At 42.7% G+C, this 12,866-nt stretch overlaps 1 protein-coding gene across 1 annotated transcript in view; it reads left to right on the forward strand.

Moving 5' to 3' along the window:
- The first annotated feature begins 3,986 nt into the window (after positions 1-3,986).
- SASH1 (SAM and SH3 domain containing 1) overlaps positions 3,987-12,866 on the forward strand; it is a 209,502-nt gene continuing 200,622 nt past the window's right edge. Inside the window, exon 1 of the mRNA XM_081139979.1 lies at positions 3,987-4,082. Within this exon, the coding sequence (XP_080996105.1) occupies positions 4,062-4,082 (21 nt within the window). The 5' untranslated portion in view covers positions 3,987-4,061. The remainder of the gene's footprint in view (positions 4,083-12,866) is intronic.

Here is a 12,866-nt window from a genome sequence, read left to right on the forward strand (position 1 = left end):
CTCACTGTTCTGAAAGCATCAAACTGCCAGAACCACCTGTCTGTTAGTTCCCACCGAACATGCTAACATTGTCTTTGAAAAGTTCAATCCTGCAGAATTCCATTTCCTGTGGGGCCACATCCACTGGGCCAACCTGGGCAGTTAACTCTAAAAGCTTTCCTCCTGCCTATTTCCTGCACTATTTGAGTCCAGTCTTTGCCTCAGCAGCGTTTTGAGTCATAAATACTGTCAGTATTGAGAAACTATGTTTAATTCTAAGCTTGTAAAGAAGAAAGATAATAGAAATTGATTTTAATAAATACATAGGTTCGACCCTGGCCAGTGTGGCTCTGTTGGTTGAGCACCATCCCGTGCACCGAAGGGTCGCCGGTTCGGCTCCAGTCAGGGTACCTGCCCAGGCTGCAGGGTTGGTCCCCGGGGGGGGGGGGGGGGGGGGGCAGGGGCCAACTGATAGTGTTCCGCTCTCACATGGCTGTTTCACTCTCCCTCTTCCTTCCTCTCTCTCTAAAAATCAATAAAAATATTTTTAAAAAATACATACATACATATATAAGTTCAGAACATTTCTATTTTCCTTCATAGTGGCTTTGTAAATCGTGCTCCGTTTCGAACTTTGCCAGATAATGATGCTGGATCTGGTTTGAATTTTATCTATGGAACCTCTATCAATTGCTCAGTGTAGTAAGTGCTTGTTTTAATGTGCATACACCCAGTCTGTTCCTTAGCATCTCATTTTACTTTTGATAAAGTGTTTTGATAGAGAGTCAATATAGCCTAACTTTTTGTGGTATGAAATAACACATTATTTCTGTATTTGTTTTTATTTTGGGGGGAAATCCTTCTGTGTGTATTGTAAATGCTTGGAGCAGGATGCCCGGGGAGGAGCTGGCGGGTGGCAGAGCTGAACCCGACTCTCATGGTGGGTGAACACACACGATACCTTGAATGAGAGCAGTGGGCATTCCCAGGTGTGTGCCCTCCCCATCACCTGGCTTCTTTAGGTTTTTATTTTTCAATTTCCTGTGTTTTGTTGAATCACTTGTGTTCTGTATTGTGTGTTGGAGCAGGGGGAACAGAGAGATGGTAGGAATTTTTTAAAACCAGAACACTATTGCTGCTGGTGGCTTTTCCCCGTTGTCAGCCCATTCCAATGCTCATTTCCGCCAGCTCTCCTGTTCTTGAACTCTAGCGCACCTTGACCTGTTTATGTGAGTGTTTGACACGTAGTAGGATGCACGATGTAATGCACAGTCATTGATCAGAGGATGCCAGTTCGGTTAGTCCACTAGGGCTGCTGTAGCAAAACACCCAGAGGGCAGCTTCAATAACAGAAATTCATTGCCTCACAGTTCCGGAGTCTAGGAGTCCAAAAACAAGATGTTGGCAGGGTCGGTTCCTTGTGAGGGCTGTAAAGGAAGGATCTGTCCCAGGCCTCTCTTTGTGGCGGCCTTCCTATTCACATGGTGCTCCCATTTTTGTAAGGACACCAGTCATATTGGTTTAGTGCCCACCCTAATGACCTCATTTGAATTTAATTACCTCTACAGAAATCTATCTCCAAATAAGATCACATGCTGAGGCACTGGGGTTAGGACTTCCACATATGAATTTCAGAGGAGAACACAGTTCACCCCACAGCACCAGTATTACACACGATTCATTTTTTAAATGTTTATATTTTTATCAAATCATAGCTGAGAAATTTAAATAGGTTTGTGGGGGGAAACTTAGTTATTATGGTGGGCTTTGTAATAGTACTTCACTGGTTTATCTGAGCTCTTTTCTGCAGGCTGGTAGGTATCTCCCACAGATTTGAAAAAGCGTATCACAGGTTAACTGTAGATCTTTGCCTGATCTACGGCTGTTACCTGGTATACATTGAACTGCTGATTGTAGAGTCTTGACTTCAGTGCTCCTGAGAGTCCAACTCTAAAACAGAAAGTATATCCCATGGGGCAGAATTTCTCTTTTGATTGTTGGGCAAGTAAGAGGATAGAGAGAGAGACCTTCCTGGTATAGATGAGAAAACAGAGGCCTAGAAAAGAGAAATGAGATGGCCAAGACCACAACAAGGCTAGCAGCCCTGGAATAGAATTTGGACCTTCCCACTCATAATTCCATGCTCTTGCCCCACTATCTATCCTCTGCACCAGTATCCCCAACCTGACCCCATCTATCAAAATTTCCCACTGCTCACTGACAGCATCTCACTGTCCTTACCCCCACTTAATTTTTTTAAAAAGTTCAACTAGTCCTAATAAATTTGCTAAGTAAATACATTAACTAATGCCTATGAGCAGGATAAGAAATATGGAGTATGCCTTAGGTGATTGTTACCCAAGTAGCCTATCAAACCAAATATATATGTCTAATTTGTATAAAATAGGTTTTCCTAACCCTAACCCTTCAGATCCAACGTTTTAGCTAAAACTTGGCTTATTAGTCATAATTATAAAATATATGCTTTAAGGTGGGGGGGAAAATGTCTAAGATGTCCAGCTAATGGCAGTTACTGATTACTCCTGAAAACAAAAGAGAGGAAGGGCCTTTACCCTCTGTTCTACCAGGTCTTGGTCAATGCACCATAACTGATATTTGAGGTTTGGGTTTTAGAAATCACCTACCAAATTCAGCTACTCTACATATAAAGACACTGTGGCCTGGGCAATGGCTTACCCAGAGCCACTAAGTTAAAGAGATCGGGGGATAGAGAGGTCCCTTTTTGTCCCATCCATAGCTCTTAATAATGCTGCCAGTGGTTATAGAGCACAGTTGTAAGTACTGAAGTTTAATCTGGCTTCTGCATGAAGATAAAAGAAGCAGAAGCCCTAGCATTCTTTGGTGGGTGACTTAATGCTTTCCCATGCCATGTAGCACTGTTACATCACATTTCTAATATTAATTTTATTTTTTTATTCTAATATTAATTTTAAAGAATTGGCTGTGTTTTCTAAGTGGAGGGTGTCCCCCCAAAAATGTATACACACTTTAACAGCTGATAGCCCAATTTTTAAAATGAAATGTATTTTAATAAACACTGACTTTATAATTATTCAAAGTGTGTGTATACATTTTGGTGACACCCTATATATAATTTAATGTGACTATTCTATGACTCTTTACTAAGGTTACTTATACCTAAACTTACCTGTGTGAGCTTTATAGGGAAATGCCATGCACACTACCTTTTAATATTTTAAAGTTCTATGTAAGAAATTTTAATTAAAAGGAAAGTTTTATTTAAAAATCTTACATTTTTTCCTTTAGATTTCTTACAAGTTAGTGGCTTCTCAAACCTCTTTTCGGTGTTATTAAATTGGGTTAAACTATATTAAACCCCAGCTATGCTTTTGGGGGCCTAACATCCTGGCCAGTGAGCCAGCCCTATAGAGTGGTCTCACAGGTACTCCAAGATACAGGCTGTTTGTGCCCAGTGAATGCTAATTCTGGAACATTAAACTTATTGTGTTAAGTTGATTTCTGGATGTTTCTCTGCGGATGTCTTGGAATAGTCCTCCCCTTCCTTTCCTTGAGCCAAGAAAACTCTGAACCAGAACAATTCAATTTCAATTTGTGGAAAAACTATATTCAATGCTCCAAACACAGCGCTAAGAGAGTTCTGTGGGGGGCAGGAGCCAGGGACATTGTGACCACTTTTGTATGTTACTAAAAACATCTGAATTTCTACGCAAACACTCTGAGATGGATTTACAAGCTTTGTTTCTGCGGAGGATTTGCAAGCTGCGTTTGAGAGCCTGAGAACCTCAAGAGCAAAGTCTGCTTTTGTGACATAGTTACTGTGTTATATGTTAAGCATTTGGAAGAAACCCCAAGCAGGCCCCAGGAAGCAGTTACTGCCTCTGGACTTATCATCCTGAAGGCGATTTGTTTTAAAGTTGATAATCCCTAGGGCTACAAGAGTGTCCCACATCTGCCCTGAATTGAAAACAGATTCCCATTAAGAGCCTTACATCAGCGCTGCAGACTCATTCGATGTGAGTCAGAGAGGAAGTCGGAGAACATTCGAACATATGGCCTGATAGCAGCTCGGCAGCCCCTTCATGGAGGATCAGGACCGCGGGGTATGTAGGCTGTTCCTTCTCGGGTTTTTAGACTGTTTCTCTGCAAGGAAATGTCCTTCTGCCCTTCAGGCAGGAATATTCGGGAGAGAACGATTGTGGTTAACAGGTAGGAGTAACTGCCAGCCTCAGGGCTTTCGGGTGCTGCCAATGAATTGATCAAGATTCCGAGAGGTTAGGAAGCCTCCGCTGCTTTAAAATTTCTCAGCCGGGTTTTGCCGTTTTCGTGACTTACCATTTATATACGATATAGTCACATAATTGTGTAGATATTTATATAAAAGTTCCCCCCCGCCAAAACTCTGAAACGATTTGTAAGCCAAGAAAAGTTTTTACTGTTACGAAGCCAGAGCGTTTCCATCTCTGCTTATCTGGGAAGTTATTTGAAAATATTTCCGCACATGGCTGAGAACGAAGGATATAACTGTGGCTTCATATTGTAAGCCTCCGGGGACCGGGACCCTCTGATGAACTATTTAGCATTTAATAGCCTACTGAAGGTTTCCTCTCTGCTTGTTGAACAACTTTGTTCTGTCTCCTCCGTTGAAGGAGTTACATTCTAGAGTGAAAACTTACCTTCTTTTTTAATGCGGAGGGACATCAGATTCGTTCATCTAAAGTGATCAGATGAAAGAGACGGGCACAGCGGTTATGAACCAGGGTCTGAGGTCCAGCAGCTTGTGGCGTGGATGCTGAGCCCACAGCCTCGCTCCCCGGCCCTTCTGGCTCCTGGTTCCCTTCTGGACTTGGCTTTAGTGAGTGGAGGCCTTTCGGGGTTACTTCCAGAAGCCTGTTCTGCTCACCATCTTCTCTGAGAAGCTGAGGACAGTTGATACCCAGTAAATACTTGTTGAATGAAAATAGAATTAGGAGACAGGATCCTAGAAGGAACGTCTGTCTGAACATGTGGAGCGAGCGAGCGCCTGTTGCGTCAATTTCCACTCACTTTCTCGCTGAGGTTCACGCCCAGAGTGAGAATGGAGAGTGATGGGTAATTGAGAGGAAAGTGCCAGTCGGGGCAACTGTGTGGAAACGCGTGATTCCGTGGTTATGGTGTTAATGAGGTAAATCAGTCTGAAAGAGGAGTCTTGAGTGGTCGCAGTCTCCAGACCGTGCTGGGGGCAGAGGGACACGGGTCCCCGAGAAAGGGAGCGAAGGCAGCTGGCCGCCCCCCTCCGGCTCGGAGCAGCTGCGCTCATCAAAACTGTGCGTTCTTGTTGCATGTGCTCCCCCTGGTTCCAGAAACAATACGTTCAGGGCAGCCCAGTTGGCAGGTAAGATTCTTAGTCCAAAAGCCAAAACGCTGTTCCCTCTTGACTGGTTGCCCACAGTTCTTGAAAGAAGGAAGGTTTTTCAGATGCCAAAAATTGACTGCAAACTGTGCCATGGGACTGTGCCCTCTTAATCCCAGCAAGACAGAGGCTTCCTTTTAGAAAAGGAAGCACATTTGGGGTTTTGTGCTGGAGGATGCAAAATGATGTATTGATCAACTCAGACAGAAGGGGGAATTATCACGCTTAGAAACGTCGCTTCTGTCCTAACTAAGGAGGCTGGCGAGTGAGCCTGGAAATCTATGGAAACAGTTCCCGTTCCGACCAGCTTCCTCTCTGGGAGATGAGTGTGCAAATGTCTTAATTTAACTGACCTTCTTAATCTCAACCGCAGAGGTGTGGGAAGAAAATAAAAGCAGTGTTGCAGAGATTTCCAGGAGGAAACCTATATCATAAATTTAACTACTATTTCCCCAAATAAAATCCACCTCCAAATAGCTCTCTGTACATGTCAGTAATAAAATAAGCGAGTCTTCATTTAGGACATCCCCTCTTTCCCTGCCCCATTTCGAACATGAGGCATGTCCCTGAGGGGCTCTGCCCCGGTGCCAATTCACAGCCTATTGCTCTCCGAGGGCTTTGTAAGCCATTGTTTGGGATTTGGAACACACTGTCCCTCAGAAACAAGCTTAGGCTCCCAGCTCAATTCCTGAATGCAAATTTATCTGCAAATATAGAGAATGTGTGGCAAGTTTCTGGAAGTGGACAGGAAGAACTGCTATCATTTTGTTTAACCGCACTCACTGGAGAATAAATTGGACAGTGAACTGTAATTCTGCCTTTAAGAGCGTTTTCAGTATCCTCGAAAAGTTATTTTTGGCCTTGCACACCATTCCTTTCTGGATCTGAGCTCTAGCCACCCATCCTAGGAGCTTTGTCTCCTGCCTCTCTCTCAGAAGGTACCCAGGTTGGCGTCCTAGCAAATTACTTACATGTGCTCTTCTCCTTGTGGATTCTTCTGCCTAGAATGTCTCCCTCTGCTTCTGATTCCTGGTGAGCTCTTCATCAGTTCAAACATGAACACAGTTAAAACTCCTCTGTGATGCCTCAAACTCCCACCTCTCTTCTCCCTTGGCCACAAAAACCCCTCTAAGAAAATTTTGCACACAACTTCAGGTGGTTTCCTCACTGACCTTCTACAGTGCCAGGTGCCCTAGTTTAAAATTTTTCCCTAAGGAAAGTTAGAATTTTCCTCCCTACCTCTCCTGCATGTCTACAACATCTTATAAGTACCACTATGTATATTGTTCAACATATTATATTATAATTTCTTATTTACATGTTGTCCCCTTTCCTAGACTGAGAACTCCTTAAAGAGAAGGATTTCCTCAGAACTTATTACAATGCCTGAAACATAGTAAATAATTAATAAAAGAATGGCTGGATAGGTGATTAGATGTATGTCTTTGAATAGATGAATATGTGATTGAATGGCTAGATCAATGAATGGATGGATGGATAGATGGGTGGGTTGGGTGGGTGGGTGGGTGGAGTAAGTGAGTGAGCGAGTGAGTGATTGCTGGGAAAAGAGTTGGTTTATTTACAGAATGGTGAAGAGCTATGTAGAAATTTCTATGGAATTCTGAAGGGGAGTTTTAAGGGCATGCTATTGATGGAATTTGACCATTTTTATTGCTTCTATTGTTATGTGAGGGTAGGATTATGAGTAGTGGGAAGAGAATTGAGTTTGGAGTAAGAACATCTGGGTTTTAACTCTGCCTCCCTACTTTCTAGTGATATGGTCATGGGAAAGTTACTTACCTCTCTATTTTGCTTTTCTCCTTCTGTAAGATGGGAGTTACACATATTTGAGGAATTGTAAGGACAAAATGATAATCCATGTAAAGATCTAACCTAGTGCTTAATCCATACAACATGGAAAATAGGTGATAGTAAAATATGAACCTAAATCTGAAATGCCAGACGTAGAACTTTGAGACCAGAGGAAGCTGGGCCCCTTCTGTCCAGCCTTAGACTCTCTCCCGTTGCAACTGACGCCTTCACTTTGACACAGCACGTCAACAGCAGGGCTGACCATTTTTGCATCACCATTTATTCCCTTGTGCCCTCTTTTACCCCACCCCACCCCTGCAGTCACCACACTGTTGTCCGTGGCCATGAGTTCTCTCTCTTTTTTTCTCAATCCCTCCACACACCCCAACACCCACCACACACGCCAGAGCTGTCTGCCTGCTCTCTATCTATGAGTCTGACTCTATTTTGCTTGGTAGTTCAGTTTGTTCATTCAATGTATGGATTATCTTTTATCGGCCACTTCCAATATTGCATGAGTGATGTAAAATAAACTTGGAAGTGTAAAAGAAAAGAAGAGGATTCCAGAGATTTGTTAGTATATGTATAGTATAAACAAATTTTCCAACGTAGAATTAAGTGAGCTGTGACAGAGGAAGAGGGAACTCTGGACACGCAAAAAAGGTGGGGGGCGCGGGAATGAGAAAGCTGTTTGGTGGCTGGTAGTGGCAAAGGGAAGGGAGAGAAGAGAACCTACATTGTTGGGAAATGCATTTCCAAGATTATAAAAGAAGCAACTATTAACTTACACATATATGTATATATATTTGCAAGTGCATTTCTATGCATTTGTAACCCAAAAAGTGCCTTATGTAATTTCAAGCACTTCATATAAGTAATTATGATAGCAATACATTTCTAACTGACACTTAATATCCCACTTACCAAGTACCGGGCACTGTTCTAAGCTCTTTCCACATACTAACTCATTTTATTCTCACAACAGTCCTGTATAGTAGATACGTAAAATCTTTATTTTACTGACAGGGAAAGAGGACACACAACTCGTCACATGGCTGGGATGTGTGGGAGCCAGGGTTTGAACCCCACAGTCTGGCCCCAGGGTCTGCACATGTCACACAGGAATGTCCTTGCTGCTGATGCGGATATCCCCACAGCACTGTAAAGGCCACTTTGGTGGCCATCCCTATGGATTTACTTTACAAAATACAGTTTTAACACCTAAGAAGTTAGAATGGTAGACTTTAATGGCATGGAGGGACATTGGGTCATTATATCCAAACCAGCCAGCTGCCCATGCTGGAAGTGTTCAGGGAAAGTCAGCCTCAGGGTCACTAGTCAGCGTCTCTGGGGACAGACGCGGGTCGGGGGCCAGAGACCTTAGCTGCCCACATAGCACTGCGGGGACATTAGAACATCATTCTTGGTTCCAGATAAAGTCCATGGAATTCTAAGAAAGTTCTTTCTGAAAGTCTGTAGACATTATGTTGACACTCCAATCGTTTTCTAAATATGAAACTAGAGGCAGTCGTACCTTGTTTTTTTTAAAAGAATCATGTTATTTACCTTTTTTAAAAAAGCAAAAACTATACAGGCTGAGCACTCTTCATATGCTCCTAGATGGGATCTGACAGGTCTGTGTGTTCTAAAATAACTACCCTTACGCCACCCCTGAGCTATACCCCTCCCTCGAATTGCTCTAAGTAATTAGTTACATTTTCTCCTATCAGAAAAGAGAGACTTGTTTAAATAGTTGGCACATTTAACACATTTCATAAATTCTGATCTGAGGATGTGCTAAGCTGCTAGAAAGAATGTGAATTCTCCCCTTTTCTACCTGTTTGAATTATTATGAGCACTTCTATGATTAACACAATCACTCAGCAAGGGCTACAGTTATCTTACTCTCTGGCTATTTTAGTCATTACTATTTTAAGCCATGCACACGGCCCACTGATATTCAAGGGCATGGCTTTTGAATGAAGAAGTAGGTAGGCTTGTTGGAGAGGTTGCCAGAAGTTTTGTCTGCCTACAGTACATCCACTCAGTGACCCACCTAGAGAACAGGAAAAATAGCATTTGACGCCAGGAGTCATAAAATTGAGGAGCCAGGAGGGGCCCTAGTCCCCTCCTTGGAGGCAGTGGAGAGAGAGGAAAGAAAAGAGGGAGATGGGTGGTGATTGGGTTGCCTAGGTCTTTGCCTCCACCTCTTTCTCATTACAGCCTGGCTGGAGAACATCTTACCCAAAAACCCGTTCATGTAAAATTCAGTCCCCTTTGGAGCATTTTTGCATCTGTTCAGGTGTCCTGGAAACAAACATTAAATTAAATTAAATTTTAATTTCATTTAAACTCAGAATAAAAGGCTTTACATAGACTGACTAAAAAGAGCTTAACTATCCAAAAGTAGGTCAAATAGAAAAAGGCCTTTTCAAGTATCCAAAACAATCGCATCATTAAAAGAAAAAAAAAAAATCCCGCAAGTTCAATAAATACCTAATAGAAATACAAAATTGAGTTAGATGTGCTCTTAAAGAAAGTTATTTTTTTTAATTATTAAACTGTTCCAAAATGCCAACAAAATATAGGGCACTAAAATGAAGTCCAAATTCTTAAACAGAGGTTGAATTTTAAGCAAACTCTTCACTGGGCAAATGGATATTTTTAAAAAACTGGTTTTGGTCCAACTAGCTCCCTAGCTGTGCTATTGTGAGATGAGATTTAATGAATATAAATCTCCCCATCCAGCAGTAGCACATAGTGGACACTCACTAATATGTTGTTGAATGAATGCTAAATAATTCTGCGCTAACTTAGTCGAGCCAACTCCGCTCTCTCCTTTTGCCCTAGTTGTGCCTTCTCATAGGTTATTTCACACACTGCATGAAAACAACACTTCCTGGAAAGAAGAAACCCCTGGAAAACTAAAGTCCCTGGTTTCTGAGACTTGTTTCCTAACCTTTTGCAGAAAGGTAATATCAGAGTTGTGACTGAGTTGCTCTAAGAATTAAATAAAATCACGTTTATTTATTCAGGCATTAATTCTTTTTTTTAATTTTATTTATTTGTTACATTGCTTTTCAGAGAGAGTAGGAGAGGAAGAGAGAGAGAAACATCGATGTGAGAAAGACACATCAATTGGTTGCCTCCCGCATGTGCCCTGACCAAGGCTAGGGATCGAGCCTGCAACTGAGGTATGTGCCCTTGGCAGGAATCGAACCCGGGACCTTTCAGTCTGAAAGGTCCAATCAGCGCTCTAACCACTGATTGTATATTTTCAGTGCAGTGAGTATTGTTCTTGTGCTTAGGAGATGAAAGTGAACAGGACAGATGAGGGCTCTGCCTTCATGGAATTTACATTCTCCCACAAGGCACTGGCTGTGCAAGCCCTACAGTCACCTAGCACTGAGGGTGGACAGCAAAGGCCCTGGAAAGAACAGCCAGTTGGAAATCAAACTGATGCCCACTTGAGTCCAGGCTCCACGTCTTGCCAGCTGAATTTCCTGGGAAAATTTTCTGAGCCACAGTCCCTGTCTGTAAAATGGGTATAATAATCCCTACCTTGCAGAAATTCTGTGAAGGTGAAATGAGCCTCATTGAGTGTAAAGCACAGTATCTGACACCTAGTAGGTCCTCAGTAAATGGTAACCCTTTATTACCTCAATGAAGAAATAGATCAAAAGAGGTTCAAAGAAGAAGAATGTCTTGGAATAAGAAGAGATGAGCAGTAGTTGCTTCCTCTGAGCCCGTTCTACAAAAGAGGTACTTTTTCAACAATTTTGGAGGTAGCGTGTTGACCAGTAGAGTGTTGAAAGTGAGTAGAGCATAGACGTGTGACGTCTCACTATACGTACGTAGCAGATTGAACATGTGCTCTTTTTCCCCACTCCCCGCTCAACCCCCAGTGAAATGGAACTGCAAGAGCAAAAATAAAACTGCAAGAGCAATAATGATTGGAGTGGGGGATGTATGAGTGGATGAGTGGGCAACGGAAATGAGAAATGCCAAAAAAAGTTGGGAAGTTTGAAGATTGTTGGGAAACAGTTACAACTGAATTAGTCTACAATGGGGAAAAGTGAAAATTAATTACACGGGGTGTGGAGTCTGGAGACTACCCATAAGAACAAGCTCTTTGGAGTGACTCACCCTAGGAAAGTTCTAGGAAAGGAGATAGGGTACTCCACCCCCTACAAGGCCAGGGGGCAGGGAAGGGCTGAACACAGCAGGATTGTTTGAAAGTCTATATAGGAGTAATCAGATCTCCAGGTTTCCCCTCACTCTCCACCCCCAGGCCTGTCTGGGCAGCCAAGAAGCTGAGCTAGTTGCTTCCCATCATTGCAGAAGGCTGGAGAAGCTGAACCAGAAATGCTCTGGTCTTGGAAACAGCTGAGGAAGCGGTTCCAGAGCTACCCTGAAGTCAGGGAAACTAAGTGAAAATCTGCGTAGTGAAAGGCACACTTCCCAGTTCCCTTCCCAAATTCAAGCCCCCAAATGCTGGCAGTTAGGGTTTTACAGAGCCTCTCCCCATGCAGCCACCATCACAAAGAAGAGATGGGAGGATTCCTCTGCGCTGAAAAAAACCTGCCAGACAGTGAGGATCTGCAAATACTGACATGTGAGGATCCCCTACAAGAATGTGAGCCCACTACCAGATCAATCACAGTGAGGCCTACAAAAAGCCCTGCAACACAGGGCTTGCAATCTGATTGCTGGTGCTTCTGTCTTAAGTAGGAACAAAGGATCATCAGACGGTAGGAGAAGGCTGTGGACATGAAACAGAAGAGTGGGGACAATAAACGCGGAGGTAACAGAGACAATGCGGGGGACAGAATTACATCCAAAATAAACAATGAGTATTCTTTGCAAAGCTAGGGAAACAAAACCAAAAGCATACAGTAAAAAAGGAATGTCCTGATAATAAAAACACTCTATAGAAGGCTTAGAAAATACAGTTAAGGAAATCTGTCAGAACCAAATAGGAAACAGGACAGAGTCGGGTGCTCTCTGGAAATTAGATGACCAATCCAGTATGTTAAATATCTAAATAATAAAAGTTCTAGAAAGAAAAGGCTGAAAAAACAAAATGGAAGAAATCAATGAAATAATACAAAAATTTCCCAGAAGTGAAAGACATGAGTTTCCTGATTAGAAAGACCCACCTAGCACCAGCGTAGAAAATAGGGACATGGCTGTGAAACTTCAGGATGCTGAACTGAATAGAATATCCTAAAAGCTGCCAGAATGAAAGAAAGGTCACATAAAGCAACTGGAATCTGGGTGCACTGACTTTTCAGTGGGAACACTAGAAGCCAGGAAGCAATAACTTCCAAATTCTGAGGTGCAAATGATATCTGACCTGGAAAACACCAAGTGTGGACTACAAGTATGTAAGGGATCAAAACGTGTACATCTCTTACACCCCTTCTCAGCAAGCTCTGGAAGGATGTGCTCCACCAAAATGAGGGGGTAAGCAAGGCACAGCCAACCCGGAGTGGGGCTCCAGATGGAACAGCTGCAAAAAAGAGAGAAATGAAATTGATCGATATGCGGGTGGGTTCTACAGTATTGCAGGGTGTTTCCTATCCTGTCAGAAAGTCTGGAGCAGAATGGACAAGCACACAGAAAAGGAAGCAAATTGAAAAAGAAAACTCTAAGGAAGGACCAATAATTAATGAGAAAGAAA

Source organism: Miniopterus schreibersii, assembly GCF_964146895.1.
Source record: "Miniopterus schreibersii genome assembly, chromosome: 6".
Lineage (NCBI taxonomy): Eukaryota > Metazoa > Chordata > Mammalia > Chiroptera > Miniopteridae > Miniopterus > Miniopterus schreibersii.